This window comes from Salmo salar, chromosome ssa07 (assembly GCF_905237065.1).
Source record: "Salmo salar chromosome ssa07, Ssal_v3.1, whole genome shotgun sequence".
NCBI lineage: Eukaryota > Metazoa > Chordata > Actinopteri > Salmoniformes > Salmonidae > Salmo > Salmo salar.
The window spans coordinates 25,359,582-25,385,701 of record NC_059448.1 but is presented as its reverse complement, the minus strand read 5'-3'; the positions used below and the strand labels follow the sequence as shown (position 1 = coordinate 25,385,701).

At 44.6% G+C, this 26,120-nt stretch overlaps 1 protein-coding gene across 1 annotated transcript in view; it reads left to right on the top strand.

Moving 5' to 3' along the window:
- Positions 1–7,128, top strand: part of gal3st3 (galactose-3-O-sulfotransferase 3) — a 38,411-nt gene extending 31,283 nt beyond the window's left edge. The window contains exons 2-3 of the mRNA XM_014207087.2: positions 3,469–3,565; positions 4,040–7,128. Coding sequence (XP_014062562.1) covers positions 3,483–3,565; positions 4,040–5,375 — 1,419 coding nt within the window. The 5' untranslated portion in view covers positions 3,469–3,482 and the 3' untranslated portion in view covers positions 5,376–7,128. The remainder of the gene's footprint in view (positions 1–3,468; positions 3,566–4,039) is intronic.
- The last annotated feature ends 18,992 nt before the right edge of the window (positions 7,129–26,120 follow it).

The window sequence follows — 26,120 nt, the reverse complement described above, 5'->3', positions numbered from 1 at the left end:
AGAATCAGGAGTTAGGTTGGAGAAGGTTTGAGCAGAGGGAAGAGATGATAGGATGGAAGAGGAGAGAGTAGCGGGAGAGAGAGAGCGAAGGTTGGGACGGCGCAATACCATCCGAGTAGGGGGAGAGTGAGAAGTGTTGGATGAGAGCGAGAGGGAAAAGGATACAAGGTAGTGGTCGGAGACTTGGAGGGGAGTTGCAATGAGATTAGTGGAAGAACAGCATCTAGTAAAGATGAGGTCAAGCGTATTGCCTGCCTTGTGAGTAGGGGGGAAGGTGAGAGGGTGAGGTCGAAAGAGGAGAGGAGTGGAAAGAAGGAGGCAGAGAGGAATGAGTCGAAGGTAGACGTGGGGAGGTTAAAGTCACCCAGAACTGTGAGAGGTGAGCCATCCTCAGGAAAGGAACTTATCAAGGCGTCAAGCTCATTGATGAACTCTCCAAGGGAACCTGGAGGGCGATAAATGATAAGGATGTTAAGCTTGAAAGGGCTGGTAACTGTGACAGCATGGAATTCAAATGAGGAGATAGACAGATGGGTCAGGGGAGAAAGAGAGAATGTCCACTTGGGAGAGATGAGGATTCCAGTGCCACCACCCCGCTGGCTCGATGCTCTAGGGGTATGCGAGAACACGTAGTCAGACGAGGAGAGAGCAGTAGGAGTAGCAGTGTTATCTGTGGTAATCCATGTTTCCGTCAGCGCCAGGAAGTCTAGGGACTGGAGGGTAGCATAGGCTGAGATGAACTCAGCCTTGTTGGCCGCAGACCGGCAGTTCCAGAGGCTGCCGGAGACCTGGAACTCCACGTGGGTCGTGCGTGCTGGGACCACCAGGTTAGAGTGGCAGCGGCCACGCGGTGTGGAGCGTTTGTATGGCCTGTGCAGAGGAGAGAGAACAGGGATAGACAGACACATAGTAGACAAGCTACAGAAGAGGCTACGCTAATGCAAATGAGATTGGAATGACAAGTGGACTACACGTCTCGAATGTTCAGGAAGTTAAGCTTACGTTGCAAAAATGTTATTGACTAAAATGATACAGTACTGCTGGCTGGTGGAGTAGGCTAGCTAGCAGTGGCTGCGTTGTTGACTTTGAACGTGTAGCTGGCTAGGTAACCTCGGTAGTTTCAGTACTACACCTTGTCATGATACAAAGCAACTTTGTAGCTAGCTAGCTAACATAACACTAATCAAGACGTTCCTTGTAGTGTATATAGTTTCAACAATGCTGCTCGTCGGTAATAGTTGGCTGGGTTAGGAAAAATGGCGTCGCGGGGGACGGAAATAGCTGGCTAGCTAACCTCGATGGCTGGCTAGCTAACAATTATCAAGCTATGACAAAGACAACTAAGTAGCTAGCTAGGTAACACTGCACTAGTCAAATCGTTCCGTTGTAAAGTATTAGTATCTACAGCGCTGCTAGTCGGTAACGGTTGGCTAGCTGGCAGTGGGTTAATGATGACTAGGTGTGTTGAGTAAGTCTGGCGCCGCGTCGCGGCTGGCTAGCTCACCTCGATAATACTCAAACTCAAACTACACAATTATCTTAGATACAGAGACAGCAAAGACAACTATGTAGCTGGCTAACTAACACTAACACCACACTAATCAAGTCGTTACGTTGTAATGTAATAGTTTCTGCGGTGCTGCTAGTCGGTAGAAGTTGGCTAGCTAACAGTGATGACTAGCTAGCTAGCAGCTAGCAGTGTTGACTACGTTAGGAGGACGAAGATAGCTAGCCTCGATAATTACTCAGTTACTCTAAACTACACAATTATCTTTGATACAAAGACGGCTATGTAGCTAGCTAAGAAGAATTGCTCAGATCAAACAAATCAAGCCGTTGTAATGTAGCGAAGTGTAATATTACCTGTGGAGCGAAGCGTGGTGCGACTGCTCGCTCCAAACCGGAAGTAAAAAATCATAGATTAACTGATCCAGATTTAAAATTAAGTGGTGCAACACATCTTTGATTAATTATAAACCTAAATTGACAAAACCTAGATTAGCTCTAATCCTGGATTAATTTAAACCATGTTGGTGCAACTCACCCTTTGTCTTATGCAGCTGTATGACCCAATGGGTGAATAAACTTGCTTTGAGCTTTACTAATCGTCCGTGAGTTTTTATATGGTTCAGTTAGAACCTAACACCCCCTACACTGGCAACAAGTGCCATGGGATCTTTAGTGACCACAGTGGGTCAAGACCTCGGTTTAACCTCCCATCCGAAGGACAGTTAGAGCCTGGGGTAGACTAGAGCTGTCTTTCTCAACCCTGGCCCTGGGGACCCAAAGGGTGTTCATTTCCGTTTTTTTGCCCTAGCACCACCAACACACTTGATTCAACTAATCAACTCATTATCAAGCCTTTCAAATAGAATCAGGTGTGTTAGATGCTGGGGCAAAAACAAAAATGTCTCCAGGACCAGGATTGAGAACTGCTGGACTAGAGAAAGTAGTTGTGGAAATGTGGTTACAATTTCAGTAAGTAACCCGACCTGACGTGCTGAGGAATGGGATAGTGTAATCAAGAGGCGACATTGACAGGAGGCCATTATTATGCAGGAGGAGAGGAGGTTGGCTTGGAATCTTGAGGTGAGGTGACATAGGCAACCTGGAAGCTGTCACAGTGTACCACTCTCACTCATTTTTTTACCCCCTTTTTCTCCCCAATTTCGTGGTATCCAATTGGTAGTTACAGTCTTGTCCCGTTGTTGCAACTCCCGTACGAACTCGGGAGAGGCGTAGGTCGAGAGCCGTACGTCCCCCTGAAACACAACCCAGCCAAGCCGCACTGCTTCTTGACACAATGCCCACTTAATCCGGAAGCCAGCCGCACCAATGTGTCAGAGGAAACACTGTACGCCTGGCGACCGTGTCAGCGTGCATTGCGCACCGGCCCGCCACAGGAGCCACTAGTGCGCGATGGGACAAGAACATCCCTGCCAGCCAAAATCTCCCCTAACCCGGACGATGCTGGGCCAATTGTGCGCCGCCCCATGGGTTTCCCGGTCGCAGCCGGCTGCGACAGAGCCTGGACTCGAACCAGGATCTCTAGTGCCTTAGACCACTGCACCACTTGGGAGGCCATCAACAGGGTCTGCTTACAGTAATGTACGCAACCCTAACCCTAACCCTAAGAGGAATGAGCTAATGGATACTCAGTATTCTAGCAAGGTACATCCAGTCCACTGCCAATTATGAATATTCAAAGAGGCTAATGAGAAGAACCCGATGCCACTATCATTCAAATGTGACAAAAGCCAAGTCACTATACACACTCTTGCTTATGGATGCGGCCAATTATACGTTAAATAAATCTCCCTCTTTCTCTCCTTTGGTTTTGCATATACAGTATGTTTCCCCTTTCTATCGCTCTCCCTTTCTCACCATCTTATCTCTGTATCTCCCTTTTTACTTATTCCCATTTTCTCTGTCCCTCCCTCCTCTCGCTCTCCTTTTTCTCTCTCTCAGTGAAGTGGCGGATCATGTCTCAGAAGAAGATATTTCTGGTCTTTGTGGCAATCAGTACCGTCAGTCTACTGCTGCACCATGGGGGCCATTTCAGCTGGTGAGACACACACACGCACGCACACACAGAATTTGTTACAGGAAATAATCAATGCCACCTGCTTAGGTTAGCATAGGGCTAAATGTGCCGGGTAATGAAATGGGAACAGCTAACATGTAGCGTCAATGATTTTAATTGGCTGATGTGCACTTAAACCTTTTCTATTGTTCGCAAGTATGGCCCGCCTTGTTTCACAGAATACAATAATAATCATTGTCACAGTCCTTGTACCTCTAGTCTGGCATTAATCACTATCAACAGATTTAATCCATAACATACAGCATCGAATCTAGTGACCGTCAACCCACATCCAATCATGTGTATTAAAGACAAGGAAATATATAATTATGCTAACTATTGTGTTAATCAGTCAAAACTGAATAGGAACTTTATTCACCTTAAAGTTCCTCATTACACAGAGATTGAGCTGCAAATCCCATATTAAAACCCCCCCTCTCTATTTTTCTCATCTAGGACGATGGAAGCCTTTCACCTCGGCTGTCCGTCACTACGCACCCAGCTGTCCTCCTCTCTCAAGCCCAAACACACCAACGTGGCCTTCCTCAAGACGCACAAGACGGCCAGCACTACCATGCAGAATCTGCTCTTCCGCTTCGCAGAGCGCAACAACCTGACAGTGGCGCTCCCTGTGCAGGCCTGCGGACACCAGTTCTGCTACCCGCGCACCTTCAACGCCCACCTCGTCCACCCGCACACCCTGCCACCCAACGTGGTCACCAGCCACATGCGCTTCAACCGGGCCGAGATGCAGCGCCTCATGCCTAACGATACCATCTACGTGACCATACTTCGAGAACCAGGGTCCATGTTTGAATCGTTGTTCAGTTACTATAACCAGTACTGTCAGAGTTTTAAGAGAGTTCCCAATGGGTCCCTGGAGGCATTTCTGGATGAGCCGTGGCGGTACTACCGTCCTGACGAAAAGGACTCCATGTACGCCCGTAACACGCTGACTTTTGACCTTGGTGGGGACAAGGACCGTCCGGCGGCAGACGTGACAGCGTACGCCCGGGCCTTTGTGGCCGAGACAGAACGCGTCTTCTCCCTGGTGATGATCGCCGAGTACTTTGACGAGTCGCTGGTCCTCCTCCGTCACCTTCTCTCCTGGGACCTGGAAGACGTGCTCTACGTCAAGCTCAACATGCGGATGTCCGGCTCCAAGCACAGCCTCTCGCCAGGCCTCCCCTTCAAGATCCGCGCCTGGAACGCCTTGGATGCACGCCTCTATGATCACTTCAACGCCTCCCTGTGGCGCCAGCTGACTGCCCTGGGCCCGGCGTGCGTGGCCAGGGAGGTGCGGTTGCTCCGCAGGGCCCAGGAGAGGCTGGTGAGGGGCTGCTTCGGAGGACGGCTTCCCCAGCTCCGCTCTGCTGCCCAGATCAAGAACAAGGAGCTGCGGCCGTGGCAGCCCAGCGCAAAGGTGGACATCGTGGGCTACGACCTGCCGACCAACACCAACGCCACGTGGCCCGGAAGCCTGGCCCACGAGCTGTGTCTGAAGCTCATCATGCCAGAGGTCCAGTACACCAGGGTCCTGCTTCGATCGCAGTCGTTACGCTACCGACGCAGCTACCCGCTCCGCTCCCCTCAGCCCCAGCCGCAGCAGCCCGTACGGTCGGTCCTGCCACGCCACCAACAGGTGGGGATACAGCAGATTCACCGGGAGACCCTTCCTCCAGGACCTGGTCCCGCCTCTAGCCCCACAGCCACCTCTCGACCTGCAGGGACCCAGAGCAGGGCCACCAGGGTGGGGCTAAGGCCCTCGGGCCCCCAGATGCAGACGCCATAACTTAAGACTGCACCAGCCTTGAATATAGACTGAATACAGACGGACTGAATACAGACAGATTAAATACAGGCATGCAGCCAGACAGACAGACTGTCCTCCAGACTTCAGCCATTTGTCCCCAGGAACTGTATCAGGTGGTTCTGGAAGAGATAGGGAGAGGGGGGGACACCACCAGATTGGGGCTGGAGATTGGGGTAGGACCCCAGAGCACTCTCATTAATTACAAACTCTGTATGGAACAATAAAGAACTGTTACTCTCGCTTTATCTCTCTCACTCTCTAATGCCATACCCCCCTCCTAAACCTTGAGAAGATCTTGATGATGACAGTGAGAGAGGGTCACCGCTCCGGGTCCGTGTCCTCCGAGAATCCAACCCTCTAAGCCTTCTCCAGAGAGGAAAACCATCCAGTTCTGGGCCTCTCACCCAATGACTTTACCCCCTCCCACTGAGTGTTAGGCCCCAGGACAGAGGTCAAATGTCAAAAATTAGGCCAGCGGTCCTTAGACTGACCCCGGCCCAATTCCTCCCCCCCTCCACACACACACACACACACACACACACACACACACACACACACACACACACACACACACACACACACACACACACACACACACACACACACACGCTCGCAGCCCTACACCAACTCTCTCCCTCCTGCCCACCCTGCTTAAGAACATCTCTCTCTGCTTCTCCGACCCCAGCTCATCTATCTCTCCCCTCCACCAGCAACTGAACTAGACCATGGCGGATGCTGCTGACAAATGGGATGTTTTTAGATATGGGAATTGTACGTGTGTGTGTGTGAAAGCGTTTTTCCTATGTATTTTGTTAATCTGGGGCGTTATCGCAATAAAGTTTTATGTAAAGTCTTATGTAAAGGTAGGGATCTTATAACCACCCGACACACACACACACACACACACACACACACACACACACACACACGCTCGCAGCCCTACACCAACTCTCTCCCTCCTGCCCACCCTGCTTAAGAACATCTCTCTCTGCTTCTCCGACCCCAGCTCATCTATCTCTCCCCTCCACCAGCAACTGAACTAGACCATGGCGGATGCTGCTGACAAATGGGATGTTTTTAGATATGGGAATTGTACGTGTGTGTGTGTGAAAGCGTTTTTCCTATGTATTTTGTTAATCTGGGGCGTTATCGCAATAAAGTTTTATGTAAAGTCTTATGTAAAGGTAGGGATCTTATAACCACCCGACACACACACACACACACACACACACACACACACACACACACACACACACACACACACACACACACACACACACACACACACACACACACTGGACTCAACCCGTTGTTGGTTATGCAAGCCTGCTAAAAGACATGATGAGTGAGAGCTACAGTGTTTGAATATTTAATTATGTAATCTTAATGAGGCTCTCTTTGGACAGACCTTCCACTTGGGTTACCCAGTGAAACACACACACACACACACACACACACACACACACACACACACACACACACACGCTCGCAGCCCTACACCAACTCTCTCCCTCCTGCCCACCCTGCTTAAGAACATCTCTCTCTGCTTCTCCGACCCCAGCTCATCTATCTCTCCCCTCCACCAGCAACTGAACTAGACCATGGCGGATGCTGCTGACAAATGGGATGTTTTTAGATATGGGAATTGTACGTGTGTGTGTGTGAAAGCGTTTTTCCTATGTATTTTGTTAATCTGGGGCGTTATCGCAATAAAGTTTTATGTAAAGTCTTATGTAAAGGTAGGGATCTTATAACCATCCGACACACACACACACACACACACACACACACACACACACACACACACACACACACACACACACACACACACAGCAGTGTGGACCATGCCAAAGCAGATTACCTATCTGAAGCAAAGCATAGGGAGGAAATAACTACGATATGAAGGGAAAGCAGTAGAAGAAGAGAGAGTCTGGGTCCTGTTCATTTGGACACACTGCGGAAAACGTTTTAAAACATTTTGCAATGGAATTCGAAAAATGTGTGTTTCTTCTTCGACAACTCCATATACTATTCCCTTCCTGTTTCAGTCCTTGGTCTCCCATTTGGTGCCTAATGAACATGGCCCTGGTGTGGTGGCTGTCATGTGGAGGTTGTTTTTTGCCTCTCGTTTCATTATGTGGTACATTTTTTATGCAGTTGGTTGTTCATGTTTAATGTGTTAAGTATGTTTAACTCGAATGACCTAAATGGTATGGTTTGACCCGGGTGTCCTTGAGGATGTGTGTGTGTGTGTGTGTGTGTGTGTGTGTGTGTGTGTGTGTGTGTGTGTGTGTGTGTGTGTGTGTGTGTGTGTGTGTGTGTGTGTGTGTGTGTGTGTGTGTGTGTGTGTGTGTGTGTGTGTGTGTGCGCTTTGTTTCTGAGTATATATTATTTATTCTCTTCATCACTGGAAAAAAACGGTCTGTTTATGTTTACCTTCAATGTATATTTCCGATTTTGGAACAGGACATTGTATTGTGGACCAAACCACTTCTGGCAATACACACTGTACATGTTCTGATGAATAAAATTTACATTTTCTACATAGGCCAACCACAAAAGCCACTCAGACAGCACCAAGTGTAATCACTTTAGTATTAATTTTATTGTGTTTTAAGTGCTTCATAATGCCCTAGATTGCGTCCCACATGACACCCTATTCCCTACATAGTGCATTATCTGTAGTGCACTATGTAGGGAATAGGGTGCCATTTGGGACTCAGTTCTAGTCTAGTGGAAAGAGGACAGGGTAGAAAGATAACTTTCAGAAGGGCCCTTGACCCCATGAAATCCTCCATGTTCGACTGCTGTTCATTTTTAAAGTGCTCTTTGATTGTACTCCATTTTTCATCCCAAATGTCACCCTTTTGATCAGAGCCTTATGAGCCCTGGTCAAAAGTAGTGCACTAAATAGGGAATAGGTTGCCATTTGGGACACAAGGTACCAAATCTAGGCTGGTTTCTTGGTTTTGAGAGCCTTAACTAGCACAGAATGGTGGTTGTGTCACCTACAAGTCAATGTTAGCCAGCCTTTTTAGGAATGCTAGAATTAAGCAATAAGGCCCGAGGGGGTGTGGTATATGGCCAATATACCACGGCTAAGGGCTGTTCTAAAGCACGATGCAACGCGGCGTGCCTGGACACAGCCCTTAGCCATGGTATATTGGCCATATATCACAAACTCCCGAGGTACTTATAAACTGGTTACCAACGTAATTAGAGCAGTAAAAATAAATGTTTTGTCATACCTGTGGTATACGGTCTGAAATACCACAGCTATCAGCCAATCAGAATTCAGGGCTCGAACCAACCAGGTTAGAATAGCTGTTTTACTACTGTACATCTTGTCACTTTATTTGTAAAATTCTCTTTTAGAACAACGTGGAACAAAAGTGTTCTTTTAGAATGAACCGTGTTCTGTTTTTAGAGTGTCTTTCTCAACAAATTGTGTCTTTGTAAAGAGAAAGTGTCAATGTGACACAAAATGATGCTCTTGATCTTTTTTCCGTGACTATATTTCCAATGACATTGTCTCTCTTTCCATGGCATTAATTCATTCTCATACGATATTTATTGATGTATTTGAACTGAAAGGGGTGTTTCTGTTTTTGACTGGGGGGCTCTGATCATACAGAATTAATGTGAAGTTTCCCTTAGACGAGTATCTGGGGACAGTTTAGCATTTTCTCTGCTAATGGTTAAGGATAGGATTGGGGAGGGGGAGCTGATCCTAGATCTGTACCTAGGGAAAACTTTACCTAGATCAATCAGCTAGAGACAATCAGAGCTAGATGTCCCAAAGCTTTGTACTGAGGGATGATGGGGGGGAAAAGCAACCCTTAAAAGTTGAATGATTCAAATCAATGTTGTTTGTTGTCATTTTTCATTTAACATGGGGTATCGGTTTTTAATTAATTTAATTGATAAGCCATTATAATTGGTTATACATTGTTTAGAAATGCTTGTACATGTGTGTACATGGTTATACATGCTGAAATATGCATTAATAATAGTAAACACTAGTTGTAGTTTTATAAGACTTATTAATGAAAGCTATTACATGCAAATACACATGTACATCATTAAGAAGACACATATGCATATAACAAGAAGTGATTCAAATCCCCAAGAGTCTCAAGCTGCCATGAAGCAGCCTAATATGCAAATACACCCCAAATCACATCCAACTTCCATTAAAAAACAACAACAAATATCTCTCTCCGTTTCAATGGGAAAAACCGATGCAAATCAAATGTGTTTGATGTTTACTATGATTACAGCAATCAGCTGTCCCCTTGCCAATGTCTTATTATAACCGCTGTTGTTGTCATGGTTTTATCACGAGCTGAGGTGGCTGAAGTGGTGTGTGTGTGTGTGTGTGTGTGTGTGTCTGCCTGGCTGACTGCACTGCTCAGATCTGTGTCACTTCAAACGGACGACAAAGCCACTCTCTGCCAGAGCTCTAATGAGACGCTAATTGAAAGGAGCCGGTGAACATCCAACTGCATCCCAAATGGCACCCTATTCCCTACTATAGGGAATAGGGTGACATTTGGAACGGAGACACAATCTCATTCAACCGCCCCCCTAATCAAGACAGTTCCATAATTATTGGCACCCTTGATAAAGATGAGCAAAAAAGAATGTATCAAATAAGTAATTCAAATACTGAGTTATATTGTATGATCTAATAAATGTGAACATTAAATTATTGTATACTAATACAATTGCTCAGAGAAAGATATTTATATTACTTGATTGGCACCCATAATGATTCTTGTAAATAAAATCTAACAAAATCAAATCTGGATTAACATTCTACTTTTTTAAATTAATCTCAGTTTAAGGAACTGTATTGTGGCCTTCCATGGCTTCCTGTTTCACTGGGGTATAAAAATGAGGTAACACACATGTACAATCCCTTTGTCACACATAACTATGGGAAAAGTCAAAGACCTCACAAACAAAAAAAGACAAACGGTTGTTGACCTTCGTAAAACAGGCAATGGGTACAAAAAAATAGCAAAAATATCTGAAATGTACCATTTACCACTATTAGGGCAACAACTAAGAAGCTTAAAACCACTGGAACAGTGGTGTACTTGCCTGGTATTGGTCAGAAGTGTATCTGGTTGGTTCGGAAAGCAAAGAAAAATCAAAAGTCTAAAATTAGAGAATTACAGAACTCGGTTGCATTTTAGGGTCACTAGGGCTCTAAATCTACAATTAGATGCCACCTCCATGCCAATAGGCTCTTTGGAAGGGTTGCAAGAAAAAAAATAGCCTTTATTAAGAGCAAATATAAATGGAGGGCGAGGGAGAAATCTGTATGCGTCTCTGTGTGCGGAGTAAGTTTGCTAAGAGGCATTGGCACTTGGATTGAAACCGGTGCTACTGTATCGTCAGATGAACCGAAAATAGAGCTATTTGCCAACACACACCAGCGGTGGGTTTGGCTTCAAAAGAACGATGCATATGGGTAGTTGCCATATGCCCAAAATAAAAGTGGAAAATTATTTTGTCTAACATTAAAGTAAAAAAACATATAGTTACAATAAACTATGTCTAAACAACTCTAACTGTTATATGGCTAGCTTCAACTTTGAATTTATATCCAATTTTATTAATAATTTCATGCATTAGTGCCTTGAATTTGTCCTCTGGTGTGACATTACACTTAATGTGAATACATATATGAACTCGGCAAAAAAAGAAGTATTCTCTCACTGTCAACTGCGTTTATTTTCAGCCAACATAACATATGTAAATATTTGTATGAACAGAACAAAATTGAACAACTGAGACATAAACTGAACAAGTTCCACAGACATGTGACTAACAGAAACTGAATAATGTGTCCCTGAACAAAGGGGCTGTCAAAATCAAAAGTAACAGTCAGTATCTGGTGTGGCCAACATCTGCATTAAGTACTACAGTGCATCTCCACCTCATGGACTGCACCAGTTCTTGCTGTGAGGTGTTACCCCACTCTTCCACCAAGGCACCTGCAAGTTCCTGGACATTTCTGGGGGGAATGGCCCTAGCCCTCACACTCCGATCCAACAGGTCCCATACGTGCTCAATGGGATTGAGATCCGGGCTCTTCTCTGGCCATGGCAGAACACTGACATTCCTGTCTTGCAGGAAATCACGCACAGAATGAGCAGTACGGCTGGTGGCATTGTCATGCTGGAGGGTCATGTAAAGGTTGAGCCTGCAGGAGGGTACCACATGAGGAAGCAGGATGTGTTCCCTGTAACGCACAGCGTTGAGATTGCCTGCAATGACAACAAGCTCAGTCTGATGATACTGTGACACACCGCCCCAGACCATGACGGACCCTCCACCTCCAAATCGATCCCGCTCCAAAGTACAGGCCTCGGTGTAACGCTCATTCCTTTGACGATAAACGTGAATCCAACCATCACCCGTGGTGAGACAAAACCGCGACTCGTCAGTGAAGAGAACCTTTTGCCAGTCCTGTCTGGTCCAGCGACGTTGGGGTTGTGCCCATTGGCGATGTTGTTGCCTGTGATGTCTGGTGAGGACCTGCCTTACAACAGGCCTACAATCCCTCAGTCCAGCCTCTCTCAACCTATTGCGGACAGTCTGAGCACGGATGGAGGATTGTGCATTCCTGGTGTAACTCGGGCAGTTGTTGCTGCCATCCTGTACCTGTCCCGCAGGTGTGATGTTCGGATGTACCGATCCTGTGCAGGTGTTGTTACACGTGGTCTGCCACTGCGAGGACGATCAGCTGTCCGTCCTGTCTCCCTGTAGCGCTGTCTTAGGCGTCTCACAGTACAGACATTGCAATTTATTGCCCTGGCCACATCTGCAGTCCTCATGCCTCCTTCCAGTATGCCTAAGGCACGTTCACGCAGATGAGCAGGGACCCTGGGCATCTTTCTTTTGGTGTTTTTCAGAGTCAGTAGAAAGGCCTCTTTAGTGTCGTAAGTTTTTATAACTGTGACCTTAATTGCCTACCGTCTGTAAGCTGTTAGTGTCTTAACGACCGTTCCACTGGTAAAGACTACAAGTCTGATGTGCATGCCTTCAGACAAACACTAAAGGAGAGCATTCTATGCTCTGTTCCACCACAGATCAATCAGCTTAATTGTTTTTAGTTCATTGAACAAGCATGGGAAACGGTGTTTAAACCCTTTACAATGAAGATCTGTGAAGTTATTTGTATTTTTACGATTTATCTTTGAAAGACAGGGTTCTGAAAAAGGAAGTTTATTTTTTTGCTGAGTTTATAAAGATTTAATGATTCCCAAAAAGACAATAAATATATTTTGACTCATTATTTAGTTACTTCTGTCTTTAAATCAGTAATTATATTCTTTCATTTAAAATAAAAAACACATTATTTCTTTGCATAATGATGATAATCAAGTGTCTCATTTTGGGTAAGATTCACAGTAATTTCACCAAATCTAGATAAAAAGCAATTATCTTACTTGTGTATTATTATAATGTTACCTGCCTCATGCTTAAGAATTCTTTTTACATTTTGTCCAAGACAACACCTTTTTTTCCTTTCATTTATTGGCGTCACCCTATTGGACATTATGTTCCACCAATGGACAATACACCGTTTCAGACCACATAAAAAATGCTTCTAAACATCCGTTCTAAATATCAGTAATGGTACCTTGAAAGATTCCTCTACTGTTATTTGTCATTACTACCTCCCCAAATCGGGAGTGGATCTTTTGCATGCCTGCTGCCTTCCTTGGATGTGGTAGCCGTTTCTCAGGCTCCCTCTCCGGAATCGAACCCCGATTCCCCGTTATCACCACGGTAGGCACAGAAACTACCATTGACGTTCGAATGAGACGCCAGTGCCACGAACAGTGGCGGTTCTAGACAATTTCAACTGGGGGGGCCAAGCTGGGGCCAGTTGTACTGTTAGAGGGGTCAGTTACATTAGACGTTATTGTTGTCATATCGTTTTCTTCACTGCATTGCAGGCATGTAAAAAAAGAACGATAGCAAAAATGTGTTATGTAAAAATGATTTCAAACTCAACATTTAGGGGGGCCACAAGGGGGTCCAAAATTGTTGTCACAGGGGCACTGCCCCCCCCCCTTAGAGCAGGGGGGGACAGTCTTTAAAAGAGGCATGGCTGATGGGGCCCCTACAGGGTGGATCACAAATGCCAATCAGTCAGGAGGAGTGAAACTGGTAGGGCAGAGAGGGAACAATGGGATTGATGGTTTTATGCAGGGAGTGACAACCAGGAATGGGAGCACTACAGCCAGCCCCAATATCTGCCTGCACCCTCACTAGGGCCAGGTAAAAGAACTAGACCCTCCCCAGAGGGCAGAGACAGAACCAGAGGTCACCGGAGCAATGATCACCTGCCGCAGATGAGAAACCAGGCGTGGGAGAATGAATACATAAATATTGCACTCAGAATCACTTAAAAGGGTCAAAATTGCAACAGGATACTAATGGGTCTAAGGCAAATAAGTGCTATTTGATGAGAAATAAGTTGAAAAAGATAATCATATAACTTTATTGATCGGTTATGTCCCCCGGAGTGATAGCTATTTCCTCGGGTATGACACCACTTTCATATCACACCAAGGGGAAAAAACTGTTACCGTTGGAAATCTCAGGCTGTATGTTGCATTTTGGGTATTAGATGTTTATATTTTTTATTTAGTTTTTATTTCACCTTTATTTAACCAGGTAGGCCAGTTGAGAACAATTTCTCACTTACAACTGCGAGCTGGCCAAGATAAAGCAAAGCAGTGCGACACAAACAACAACACAGAGTTACACATGGAATAAACAAACATACAGTCAATAACACAATAGAAAAGGTCTATATGCAGTGTGAAGGAGGTAAGGCAATAAATAGGCCATAGTAGTGAAGTAATTACAATTTAGCAAATTAACACTGGAGTGATAGATGTACAGATGATGATGTGCAAGTAGAAATACTGGTGTGCAAAGAGCAAAAAGTAAATAAAAACAATATGGAGATGAGGTAGGGAGTTGGATGGGCTATTTACAGATGGGCTGTGCACAGCTGCAGCAACTGGTAAGCTGCTCAGATAGCTGATGCTTAAAGTTAGTGAGGGAGATATAAGTCTCCAACTTCAGCGATTTTTGCAATTTATTCCAGTCATTGGTAGCAGAGAACTGGAAAAAAAGGCAGCCAAAAGAGGTGTTGGCATTGGTGATGACCAATGAGATATACCTGCTGGAGCGCGTGCTACGGGTGGGTGTTGTTATGGTGACCAGTGAGCTGAGATAAGGCGGAGCTTTGCCTAGCAAAGACTTATAGATGACCTGGAGTCAGTGGGTCTGGAGACGAATATGTAGCGAGGGCCAGCTGACGAGAGCATACAGGTTGCAGTGGTGGGTGGTATATGGGGCTTTGGTGACAAAACGGATGGCACTGTGATAGACTACGTCCAATTTGCTGAGTAGAGTGTTGGAGGCTATTTTGTAAATGACATCGCCGAAGTCGAGGATCGGTAGGATAGTCAGTTTTACGAGGGTATGTTTGGCAGCGTGAGTGAAGGAGGCTTTGTTGCGAAATAGGAAGCCGATTCTAGATTTAATTTTGGATTGGAGATGTTTAATATGAGTCTGGAAGGAGAGTTTACAGTCTAGCCAGACACCTAGATATTTGTAGTTGTTCACATATTCTAAGTCAGAACCGTCCAGAGTAGTGATGCTAGTCGGGCGGGTGCGGGCAGCGATCGGTTGAAAAGCATGCATTTCGTTTTACTAGCCTTTAAGAGCAGTTGGAGGCCACGGAAGGAGTGTATGGCATTGAAGCTCGTTTGGAGATTTGTTAACACAGTGTCCAAGGAAGGGCCAGATGTATACAGAATGGTGTTGTCTGCGTAGAGGTGGATCAAGGAATCACCCGCAGCAAGAGCGACATCGTTGATATATACAGACAAAAGAGTCGGCCCGAGAATTTAACCCTGTGGTACCCCCATAGAGACTGCCAGAGGTCCGGACAACATGCGCTCCGATTTGACACACTGAACTATATCTGAGAAATAGTTGGTGAACCAGGCGAGGCAGTCATTTGAGAAACCAAGGCTGTTATGTCTGCCGATAAGAATATGGTGATTGACAGAGTCGAAAGCCTTGGCCAGGTTGATGAAAACGGCTGCACAGTACTGTCTCTTATCGATGGCAGTTATGATATCGTTTAGTACCTTGAGCGTGGCTGAGGTGCACCTGTGACCAGCTCGGAAACCGGATTGCACAGCGGAGGAGGTACGGTGGGATTCGAAATGGTCAGTGATCTGTGTGACTTTAGAAAGGCAGGGCAGGATGGATATAGGTCTATAACAGTTTGGGTCTAGAGTATCACCCCCTTTGAAGAGGGGGATGACCGCGGCAGCTTTCCAATCTTTAGGAATCTCGCAAGATAGGAAAGAGAGGTTGAACAGACTGGTAATAGGGGTTGCAACAATAGCGGCGGATACTTTTAGAAAGAGAGGGTCCAGATTGTCTAGCCCAGCTGATTTGTACAGGTCCAGGTTTTGCAGCTCTTTCAGGACATCTGCTATCTGGATTTGGGTGAAGGAGAAGCTGGGGAGGCTTGGGCAAGTAGCTGCGGGGGTGCAGAGCGGTTGGCCGGGGTTGGGGTAGCCAGGAGGAAAGCATGGCCAGCCGTAGAGAATTGCTTATTGAAATTCTCAATTATCGTGGATTTATCAGTGGTGACAGTGTTTCCTAGCCTCAGTGCAGTGGGCAGCTGGGAGGAGGTGCTCTTATTCTCCATGGACTTTACAGTGTCCCAAAACTTTTTGGAGTTAGAGCTACAGGATGCAAATTTCTGTTTGAAAAAGCTAGCCATTGCTTTCCTAACTGACTGCGTTTATTGGTTCCTGACTCCCCTGAAAGTTGCATATCGCGGGGACTATTATCGATGCTAGTGCAGTCCGCCACAGGATGTTTTTGTGCTGGTCGAGGGCAGTCAGGTCTGGAGTGAACCAAGGGCTATATCTGTTCTAGTTCCACATTTTTTGAAAGGGGCAGGCTTATTTAAGATGGTGAGGAAATTACTTTTAAAGAACAACCAGGCATCCTCGACTGAAGGGATGAGGTCAATATCATTCCAGGATACCCGAGCCAGGTCGGTTAGAAAGGCCTGCTCGCAGAAGTGTTTTATGGAGCGTTTGACAGTGATGAGGGGTGGTAGTTTGACCGCAGACCCATAGCGGATGCAGGCAATGAGGCAGGGATCACTGAGATCCTAATCGAAAACAGCAGAGGTGTATTGGGAGGGCAAGTTGGTCAGGATAATATCTATGAGGGTGCCCATGTTTACAGATTGAGGGTTGTACTTGGTGGGTTCCTTGATAATTTGTGTGAGATTGAGGGCATCTAGCTTAGATTGTAGGACTGCCGGGGTGTTAAGCATATCCCAGTTTAGGTCACCTAACCGTACGAACTCTGAAGATAGATGGGGGGGCAATCAATTCACATATGGTGTCCAGGGCACAGCTGGGAGCTGAGGGGGGTCTATAACAGGTGGCAGCAGTGAGAGACTTATTTCTGCAGAGATACATTTTTAAAATTGGAAACTTTAACTGTTTGGGCATAGACCTGGAAAGTATGACAGAATTTTGCAGGCTATCCTCTGCAGTAATTGCAACTCCTCCCCCTTTGGCAGTTCTATCTTGATGGAAAATGTTGTAGTTGGGGATGGAAATCTCAGAATTTTTGTTGGCCTTCCTAAGCCAGGATTCAGACACGGCAAGGACATCAGGGTTGGTGGAGTGTGCTAAAGAAGTGAGTAAAACAAACTTAGGGAGGAGGCTTCTGATGTTAACATGCATGAAACCAAGGCTTTTATGGTTACCGAAGTCTTAACAGTAAGCCTTACACTGGATTTCACCACAACATGTTTTCATTGATTTGTATATTTCAATTGTCAAACAAATATTAATATTTTCATATACAGTGCCTTCAGGAAGTATTCAGAACCCTTGACTTTTTCAACATTTTTATTAATTTTTTCCCTCATCAATCTACACACAATACCCCATAATGACAAAGCAAAAACAGTTTTCTTTTTTGTATTTTTTGTATTCAGGCCCTTTACTCAGTACTTTGTTGAAGCACCTTTGGCAGCGATTACAGCCTCGAGTCCTCTTGGGTATGACGCTACAAGCTTGGCACACCTGTATTTGGGGAGTTTCTCCCATTCTTCTCTGCAGAACCTCTCAAGCTCAGGTTGGATGGGTTGGATGGGGAGGTTGGATGGGGAGCGTTGCATCACAGCTATTTTCAGGTCTCTCCAGAAATGTTTGATTGGGTTCAAGTCCGGGCTTTGGCTGGGCCACTCAAGGACATTCAGAAACTTGTCCCCGAAGCGACTCCTGCGTTGTCTTGGCTGTGTGCTTAGGGTAGTTGTCCTGCTGGAAGGTGAACCTTCGCCCCAGTCTGAGGTCCTGAGTTCTTTGGAGCAGGTTTTCATCAAGTATCTCTCTGTACTTTGCTCCATTCATCTTTCCCTCAATCCTGACAAGTCTCCCAGTCGCCACTGAAACACATTCCCACATCATGATGCTGCCACCACCATGCTTCCCCGTAGGGATGGTGTCAGGTTTCCTCCAGACGTGACGCTTGGCATTCAGGCCAAAGAGTTCAATCTAGATTTTATCAGACCAGAGAATCTTGTTTCTCATGGTCTGAGAGTCTTTAGGTGCCTTTTGGCAAACTCTAAGCGGGTTGTCATGTGCCTTTTACTGAGGTGTGGCTTCCATCTGGCCACTTTACCATAAAGACCTGATTGGTGGAGTGCTGCAGAGATGGTTGTCCTTCTGGCATTATATAATGGCGCCAGAGGGATGGCTGCCAATTTACGGGCTCCTAATAAACGGTGCAATTTTGTTATTTTTTTCGCATTGTTTGTAACTAATTTTGTAAGTAATGTTGCTGCTACCGTCTCTTATGACCGAAAATAGCTTCTGGACATCAGAACAGTGATTACTCACCTCGAACTGGATGAAGAGTTTTTCTTTAATGAGTCCGACGCCAAGAATATACTGCTTTATCAAGACAAGGCCCACATCCACGTCATCAGCGTGAAGAAAAGACGGAAGAAAAGGGGGAGGAGGGCGGCATGCCTTGTAAGAATTCGGCGACAAGTAGGTAAACCACCACTTCCCTCCGTATTATTGGCCAACATGCAATCATTGGAAAACAAGCTGGACGATCTACGATTAAGATTATCCTACCAACGGGACATTAAAAACGGTAATATCTTATGTTTCACCGTGACGTGGCTGAACGACAACATGGTGCGTGATGTCTAATATTAAAGAAGTCTCGAGGTATTGCTCGCCTGAGGTAGAATACCTTATGATAAGCTGTAGACCACACTATATATCTATATTATTCGTAGCCATCTATTTACCACCACAAACCGATGCTGGCATTAAGACCGCACTCAACGAGCTGAATAAGGCCATCATTTTTTACATTTTTTATTTTACCTTTATTTAACTAGGCAATTCAGTTAAGAACAATTTCTTAATTCGAATGACAGCCTAGCCAAAAGGAAAAAGGCCTCCTGCTGGGTCAGGGGCTGGGAATAAAATTTTAAATAAAATTTAAATATAGGACAAAACACTCATCACAACCAGAGAGACACCACAACACTACATAAAGAGAGACCTAAGACAACAACACAGCATGGCAAGGAAATGCAAACAAGAAAATACTCATCCAGAAGCGGCACTCCTAGTGGCCGGGGACCTTAATGCAGGCAAACTTACCTTACCTTACCTTACCTTACTTCTACCAGCATGTCACATGTGCAACCAGAGGAAAAAAATCTCTAAACCACCTTTACTCCACACACAGAGACGCATACAAATTTCTCCCTCGCCCTCCATTTGGCAAATCTGACCATTATTCTATCCTCCTGATTCCTGCTTACGAGCAAAAACTAGAGCAGGAAGTACCAGTGACTCGCTCAATACAGAAGTGGTCAGATGGCACGGATGCTACGCTACAGGACTGTTTCGCTAGCACAGATTGGAATATGATGCGCGATTCATCCAATGGCGTTGAGGAGTATACCACCTCAGTCACCGTCATCATTAATAAGTGCATCAACGATGTCATCCCCACAGTGACTGTACGTACATTTCCCAACCAGAAGCCATGCATTACAGGCAAAATCCACACCGAGCTAAAGGCTAGAGTGTCGCTTTCAAGGAGAGAGACAGAAATCCGTCGCTTTAAAGAAATCCCGCTATGCCCTCAGACGAACCATCAAACAGGCAAAATGTCAATACAGGACTAAGATTGAATCCTACTACACCGGCTTTGATGCTCGTCGGATGTGGCAGGGCTTTAAAAATATTAAGGACTACAAATAGAAACCCAGCCGCAAGCTTCCCAGTGACGCGAGCCTACCAGACGAGCTAAATGCCTTTCAAGGTCACTTCGAGGCAAGCAACACTGAAGCATGCATGAGGTCACCAGCTGTTCCGGATGACCGTGTGATCACGCTCTCCGTAGCAGATGTGAGCAAGACCTTTAAACAGGTCAACATTCACAAAGCCAGATGGATTACCAGGACATGTACTCAAAGCATGCGCTGACCAACTGGAAAGTGTCTTCACTGACATGTTCAACCTTTCCCTGACCTAGTCTGTAATACCTACATGTTTCAAACAGACCACCATAGTCCCTATGCCCAAGAAAACGAAGGTAACCTGCCTAAATGATTACTGCCCTGAAGCACTCACATCGGTAGCCATGAAGTGCTTTGAATGGCTAGTCATGGCTCACATCAACACCATCATGCCAGAAACCCTAGACCCAGTCCAATTCGCATAACACCCCAACAGATCCACAGATGAAGCAATCTCAATCGCACTCCACACTGCCCTTTCACACCTGGACAAAAGGAACACCTATGTGAGAATGCTGTTCATTGACTATAGCTCAGCATTCAACACCATAGTGTCCACAAAGCTCATCACTAAGCTAAGGACCCTGGGACTAAACACCTCCCTCTGCAACTGGATCCTGGACTTCCTGATGGGCCACCCCCAGGTGGTAAGGGTAGGAAATAACACATCTGCCACGCTGATCCTCAACACTGGGGCCCCTCAGGGGTGCGTGCTTAGTCCCCTCCTGTACTCCCTGTTCACCCACGACTGTGTGGCCAAGCACGACTCCAACACCATCATTAAGTTTGCTGACGAAACAACAGTGGTAGGCCTGATCACCGACAACGATGAGACAGCCTATAGGGAGTAGGTCAGAGACCTGGCAGTGTGGTGCCAGGACAACAACCTCTCCCTCAATGTGAGCAAGACAAAGGAGCTGATCGTGGACTATAGGAAAAGGAGGGCCGAACAGGCCCCCATTAACATCGATGGGGCTGAAGTGGAGGGGGTCGAGAGTTTAAAGTTCCTTGGTGTCCACATCACCAACAAACTATTATGGTCCAAATACACCAAGACAGTTGTGAAGAGGGCACGACAACAGCTTTTCCCCCTCAGGAGACTGAAAAGATTTGGCATGAGTCCCCAGATCCTTAAAAAGTTCTACAGCTGCACCATCGAGAGCATCCTGACCGGTTGCATCACCGCCTGGTATGGCAACTGGTCGGCATCTAACCGTAAGGCGCCACAGAGGGTAATGCGTGCCAAGCTTCCTGACATCCAGGACCTATATAGTAGGCGGTGCCAGAGGAAGGACTCAAAAATTGTCAAAGACTCCAGTCACCAAAGTCATAGATTGTTCTCTCATGGCAAGTGGTACCAGAGCGCCAAGTCTAGGACCAAAAAGCTCCTTAACAGCTTCTACCCCCAAGCTATAGGACTGCTGAACAATTAACCAAATGGCCTCCCGGCCTATTTACATTGACACCCCCCCACCCCCCGTTTGTACACTGCTGCTACTCACTGTTTATTATCTATGCATAGTCACTTTACATATCGACCAACCTTTACCCCCGCACATTGACTCGGTACCGGTACCCCCTGTATATAGCCTTGTCATTTTGATGTTGTTTTTGATTATAATTATATATTTTTTTACTTCTGTTTATTTAGTAAATATTTTCTTAACTCCATTTCTTGAACTGCATTTTTGATTAAGGGTTTGTAAATAAGCATTTCATGGTAAGGTCTACACCTGTTGTAATCGGCGCATGTGACAAATAACATTTGATTTGATTTGATTTCTCCTATCTCCACACAGGAACTCTAGAGCTCTTTCAGAGTGACCATCGGGTTCTTGGTCACCTCCCTGACCACGGCCCTTCTCCCCCGATTGCTCAGTTTGGCCGGGCAGCCAGCTCTAGGAAGAGTCTAGGTGGTTCCAAACTTCTTCCATTTAAGAATGATGGAGGCCACTGTGTTCTTGGGGACCTTCAATGCTGCAGACATTTTTTGGTACCTTTTCCCATGGGATGGGGTACCAAAATGTCTCTGAGCTCTACAGACAAGATGTCTCTGAGCTCTACAGACAAGATGTCTCTGAGCTCTACAGACAAGATGTCTCTGAGCTCTACAGACAAGATGTCTCTGAGCTCTACAGACAAGATGTCTCCGAGCTCTACAGACAATTCCTTCGACCTCATGACTTGGTTTTTGCTCTGACATGCACTGTCAACTGTGGGACCATATATAGACAGGTGTGTGCCTTTCCAAGTCATGTCGAATCAATTGTATTTACCACAGGTGGACTCCAATCAAGTTGAAGAAACAGCTCAAGGATTATCAATGGAAACAGGATGCACCTGACCTCAATTTAGTGTCTCATAGCAAAGGGTCTGAATACTTACGTAAATAAGGTATTTCTGTTTTTAATTTTTAAACACTGGCAAAAAAATGTTCGCTTTGTCATGATGGGGTGTGTAGATTGCTGAGGATTTTAGAATAAGGCTGTAATGTAACAAAATGTGAAAAAAAGTCAAGGGGTCTGAATACTTTCCGAAGGCACTGTATACATTCCAAAGGCATCACACTAAGGACTAAGAAATGGATCCCTTTTATGGCAATGGCAGGGAAGTGCAAAATTTTGATAAATATTTTTGATAAAGCTTCCAATCTGTTCAGACCATGTGCTCCAGCCATGTCTTCTGTACTTCCTCACTGCAAGAGAACCCTCCCTCAGCGCAATGGTGCCCAAATGCTGGCTCATTATTTAATCAAATAATTGTGCTTTTGTGCTTTTTGTGCTTAAAAACCTCTTACATCTAGACGTTCCGCTAGCGGAACACCTGCTCCAATATCCAATGATAGGCGTGGCGCAAATTACAAATTCCTCAAAAATCCCAAAACTTCCATTTTTCAAACATATGACTATTTTACACCATTTTAAAGACAAGACTCTCCTTTATCTAACCACACTGTCCGATTTCAAAAAGGCTTTACAGCGAAAGCAAAACATTATAGATTATGTCAGCAGAGTACCCAGCCAGAAATAATCAGACACCCATTTTTCAAGCTAGCATATAATGTCACAAAAAACAAAACCACAGCTAAATGCAGCACTAACCTTTGATGATCTTCATCAGATGACACTCCTAGGACATTATGTTATACAATACATGCATGTTTTGTTCAATCAAGTTCATATTTATATCAAAAACCAGCTTTTTACATTAGCATGTGACGTTCAGAACTAGCATTCCCACCGAACACTTCCGGTGAATTTACTAAATTACTCACGATAAACATTCACAAAAAACATAACAATTATTTTAAGAATTATAGATACAGAACTCCTTTATGCAATCGAGGTGTCCGATTTTAAAATAGCTTTTCGGTGAAAGCACATTTTGCAATATTCTGAGTAGATAGCTCGCCATCACAGTCTAGCTATTTTGACACCCACCAAGTTTGACCCTCACCAAACTCAGATTTACTATAAGAAAAATTGGATTACCTTTGCTGTTCTTCGTCAGAATGCACTCCCGGGACTTCTACTTCAATAACAAATGTTGGTTTGGTTCCAAATAATCCATAGTTATATCCAAATAGCGGCGTTTTGTTGTGCGTTCAAGACATTATCCGAAGGGTGACGAAGGGTTACGCGCCCGACGCGTTTCATGACAAAAAAAATCTAAATATTCCATTACCGTACTTCGAAGCATGTCAAACGCTGTTTAAAATCAATTTTTATGCGATTTTTCTCGTAAAAAAGCGATAATATTCTGACCGGGAGTCGTTGTTTTCGTTCAAAGACTGAAAATAAAAACATGGTGTCGGCTCGTGCACGCGCCTCCAGTCTCATTGTTCTCAGATCGACCACTTTCCAAATGCGCTACTGTTTTTCAGCCAGAGACAGCAGAGTCATCATTCACCATCTTGAAGCCTTCTGAGAGCCTATGGGAGCCGTAGGAAGTGTCACGTTACAGCAGAGATCCTCACTTTTCAATAAAGAGAGTGTAGAAGGGCAAGAAATGGTCAGAGAGGGCACTTCCTGTAAGGAATATTCTCAGGTTTTGGCCTGCCAAATGAGTTCTGTTATACTCACAGACACCATTCAAACAGTTTTAGAAACTTCTGAGTGTTTTCTATCCAAAGCTAATAATTATATGCATATTCTAGTTTCTGGGCAGGAGTAATAATCAGATTAAATCGGGTACGTCTTTTATCCGGCCGTGAAAATACTGCCCCCTAGCCATAACAGGTTAATCAAATAATTGTGCTTTTGGAGTCAACATTTAATCAATCAAAACTATTTAGAAATATCATTAATAGACTTGGGGACTATCGTTTCTTGAAATAAACTTCTGTGTTATAACTAAAAGAGTAGGTGAAGGGACTTTTATTCATTTTTCATTAATTTACTTAAGTTCAAAGTTCCACAACCTTACCTGGGACAGTCACACCATTGGGCAATTGTCACATTTGGTTTAAAAATGGTAAGAAAACAAATAATACACTGCATGAATTTACTCATGATCCAAATAAAAAAGCTTTGAATATTATATCACTGTATTAGCCAATTTAAATTAAGTTATATTTGTGTTTGCCATCATGGACAAAAAATAGAGGCATCACATCTGTTATACCCATATGCAGAAAATAACTTCACACCTACTGTAAAATATGGTGGTGGATCTTTGATGTTATGGGGCTGTTTTGCTTCCACTGGTCCTGGAGCCCTTGTTAATGTAGAAGTTTTATTTTTTACAACCAACTCTCAATTTGTTATGTTAAATGGCATGTTATAGATGGGTCCAGACACCTTTTGTGGGATATCATGTTTTTGAGAAACTTACCCCAAAGAGTAAATTCCCTCCTCATGCAGGGGCGGAAATCCCGGGGGGGACGGGGGGGACACGACCCCCCCCATCCTGGGAAAACTATGATTTGTCCCCGCCAATATATCACTGAAACATAACTATGTAATTTAACTAATATTAATAATATGCAATGAAAGCAATTGTGCTGATTATAGACACTTAATAGTGCGTTTTTAAGTTTCAAAAGATTGCGACCCCCCCACCCTTTGCCTCACAATGGTTTGATCCACTGCCAGTTCCTTAGTTGGCAAGGTAACAGAGGGGTGTTATCCACTGTCTGAAAGGCACTCAATGAACGTAACTGACGTGAGGTTAATCCAGTCAATCGCGCACACACACTAGCTGAATATGCAGAGCTAGCGGGCAAATAATAACTATTAAGCTAGCTAGTAATTATTCCATTTATGTGGCCTCGTCAAAGATGGAATCTTTGCTATCGTCAATTTATTCCAAGATCAGCATGCAGATGATGTAAGTTAGTGCTTCAAAGTCCCTGTGATAAGGTTAGCGATAAAATGAAGTCCAAACTGAACAGAACTACACTCTCTTCTACCATTGTCTTAAATATATTTAATGGTCTCGTTGCAAAAGCTAAATTGTCGCAAGGGAACTTTTATTTATTTATTTTATTTCACCTTTATTTAACCTGGGTAGCAAAGATTATAGCAAACACCATTGAAACGGAATTGGTGCTCGCTAGCTTTGCAAATTCAGCTATTGTTGGAAGCTAGCCAATATGAAACAAACTATTAAAATGACAAAAGGTTGCAGCATATGTTGTGTAAATGGTGAACTCATACAGCTGTCAACTCTTGTCATTTTAATCCGTTTCACATTTGCTAGCTACCTTTTAGATCGAAGCCCAAATAGAATGATAAAAGATAAGATGATAGAAGCCCATCTCCTACTGTAAATAACCTACACACTGTGTGTGTGTGTAGCCAGCCAGCCAGGTAGAAAAAATGGCAGAAAATAAAAGACAGACAGAGTATTTTTCAGTACACCAAAACGCAAAGTAAGAACCCTAGTAGCCTAATATCTCAAAGACTAGTTGATAAAATGTTCATAAGAAAGAAATGAAATTCTAATGGAAATGTTTCACAATGATGTCATTAGGCAGAGCAGGCAACAGATGGCACACAGGCAGCAGAGTTGGGGACAGATATGCAGGGACAGACTGGCAGAGACAGGGAGTCTCAGGTAAGTTTGTTGAGTCTTTGTTTGGCAACATTATAAAAGGTTCTCAATGTTTTTTACTTGTAAAATAGGAACATAATTGGAAAATGCCATGGATACCCCCACTCTCAACTTAAACTTGTGACTGAACTAAGATTTGTTAAAGGCAATGGTATTGCTGTTGTGATTAGTTGTGTAGTTTTGGGTACCGGTAGTTGGGAGTATGGCAAACACATTATTTCTTTGGTTCCTCAATATACATTTACCATATTACA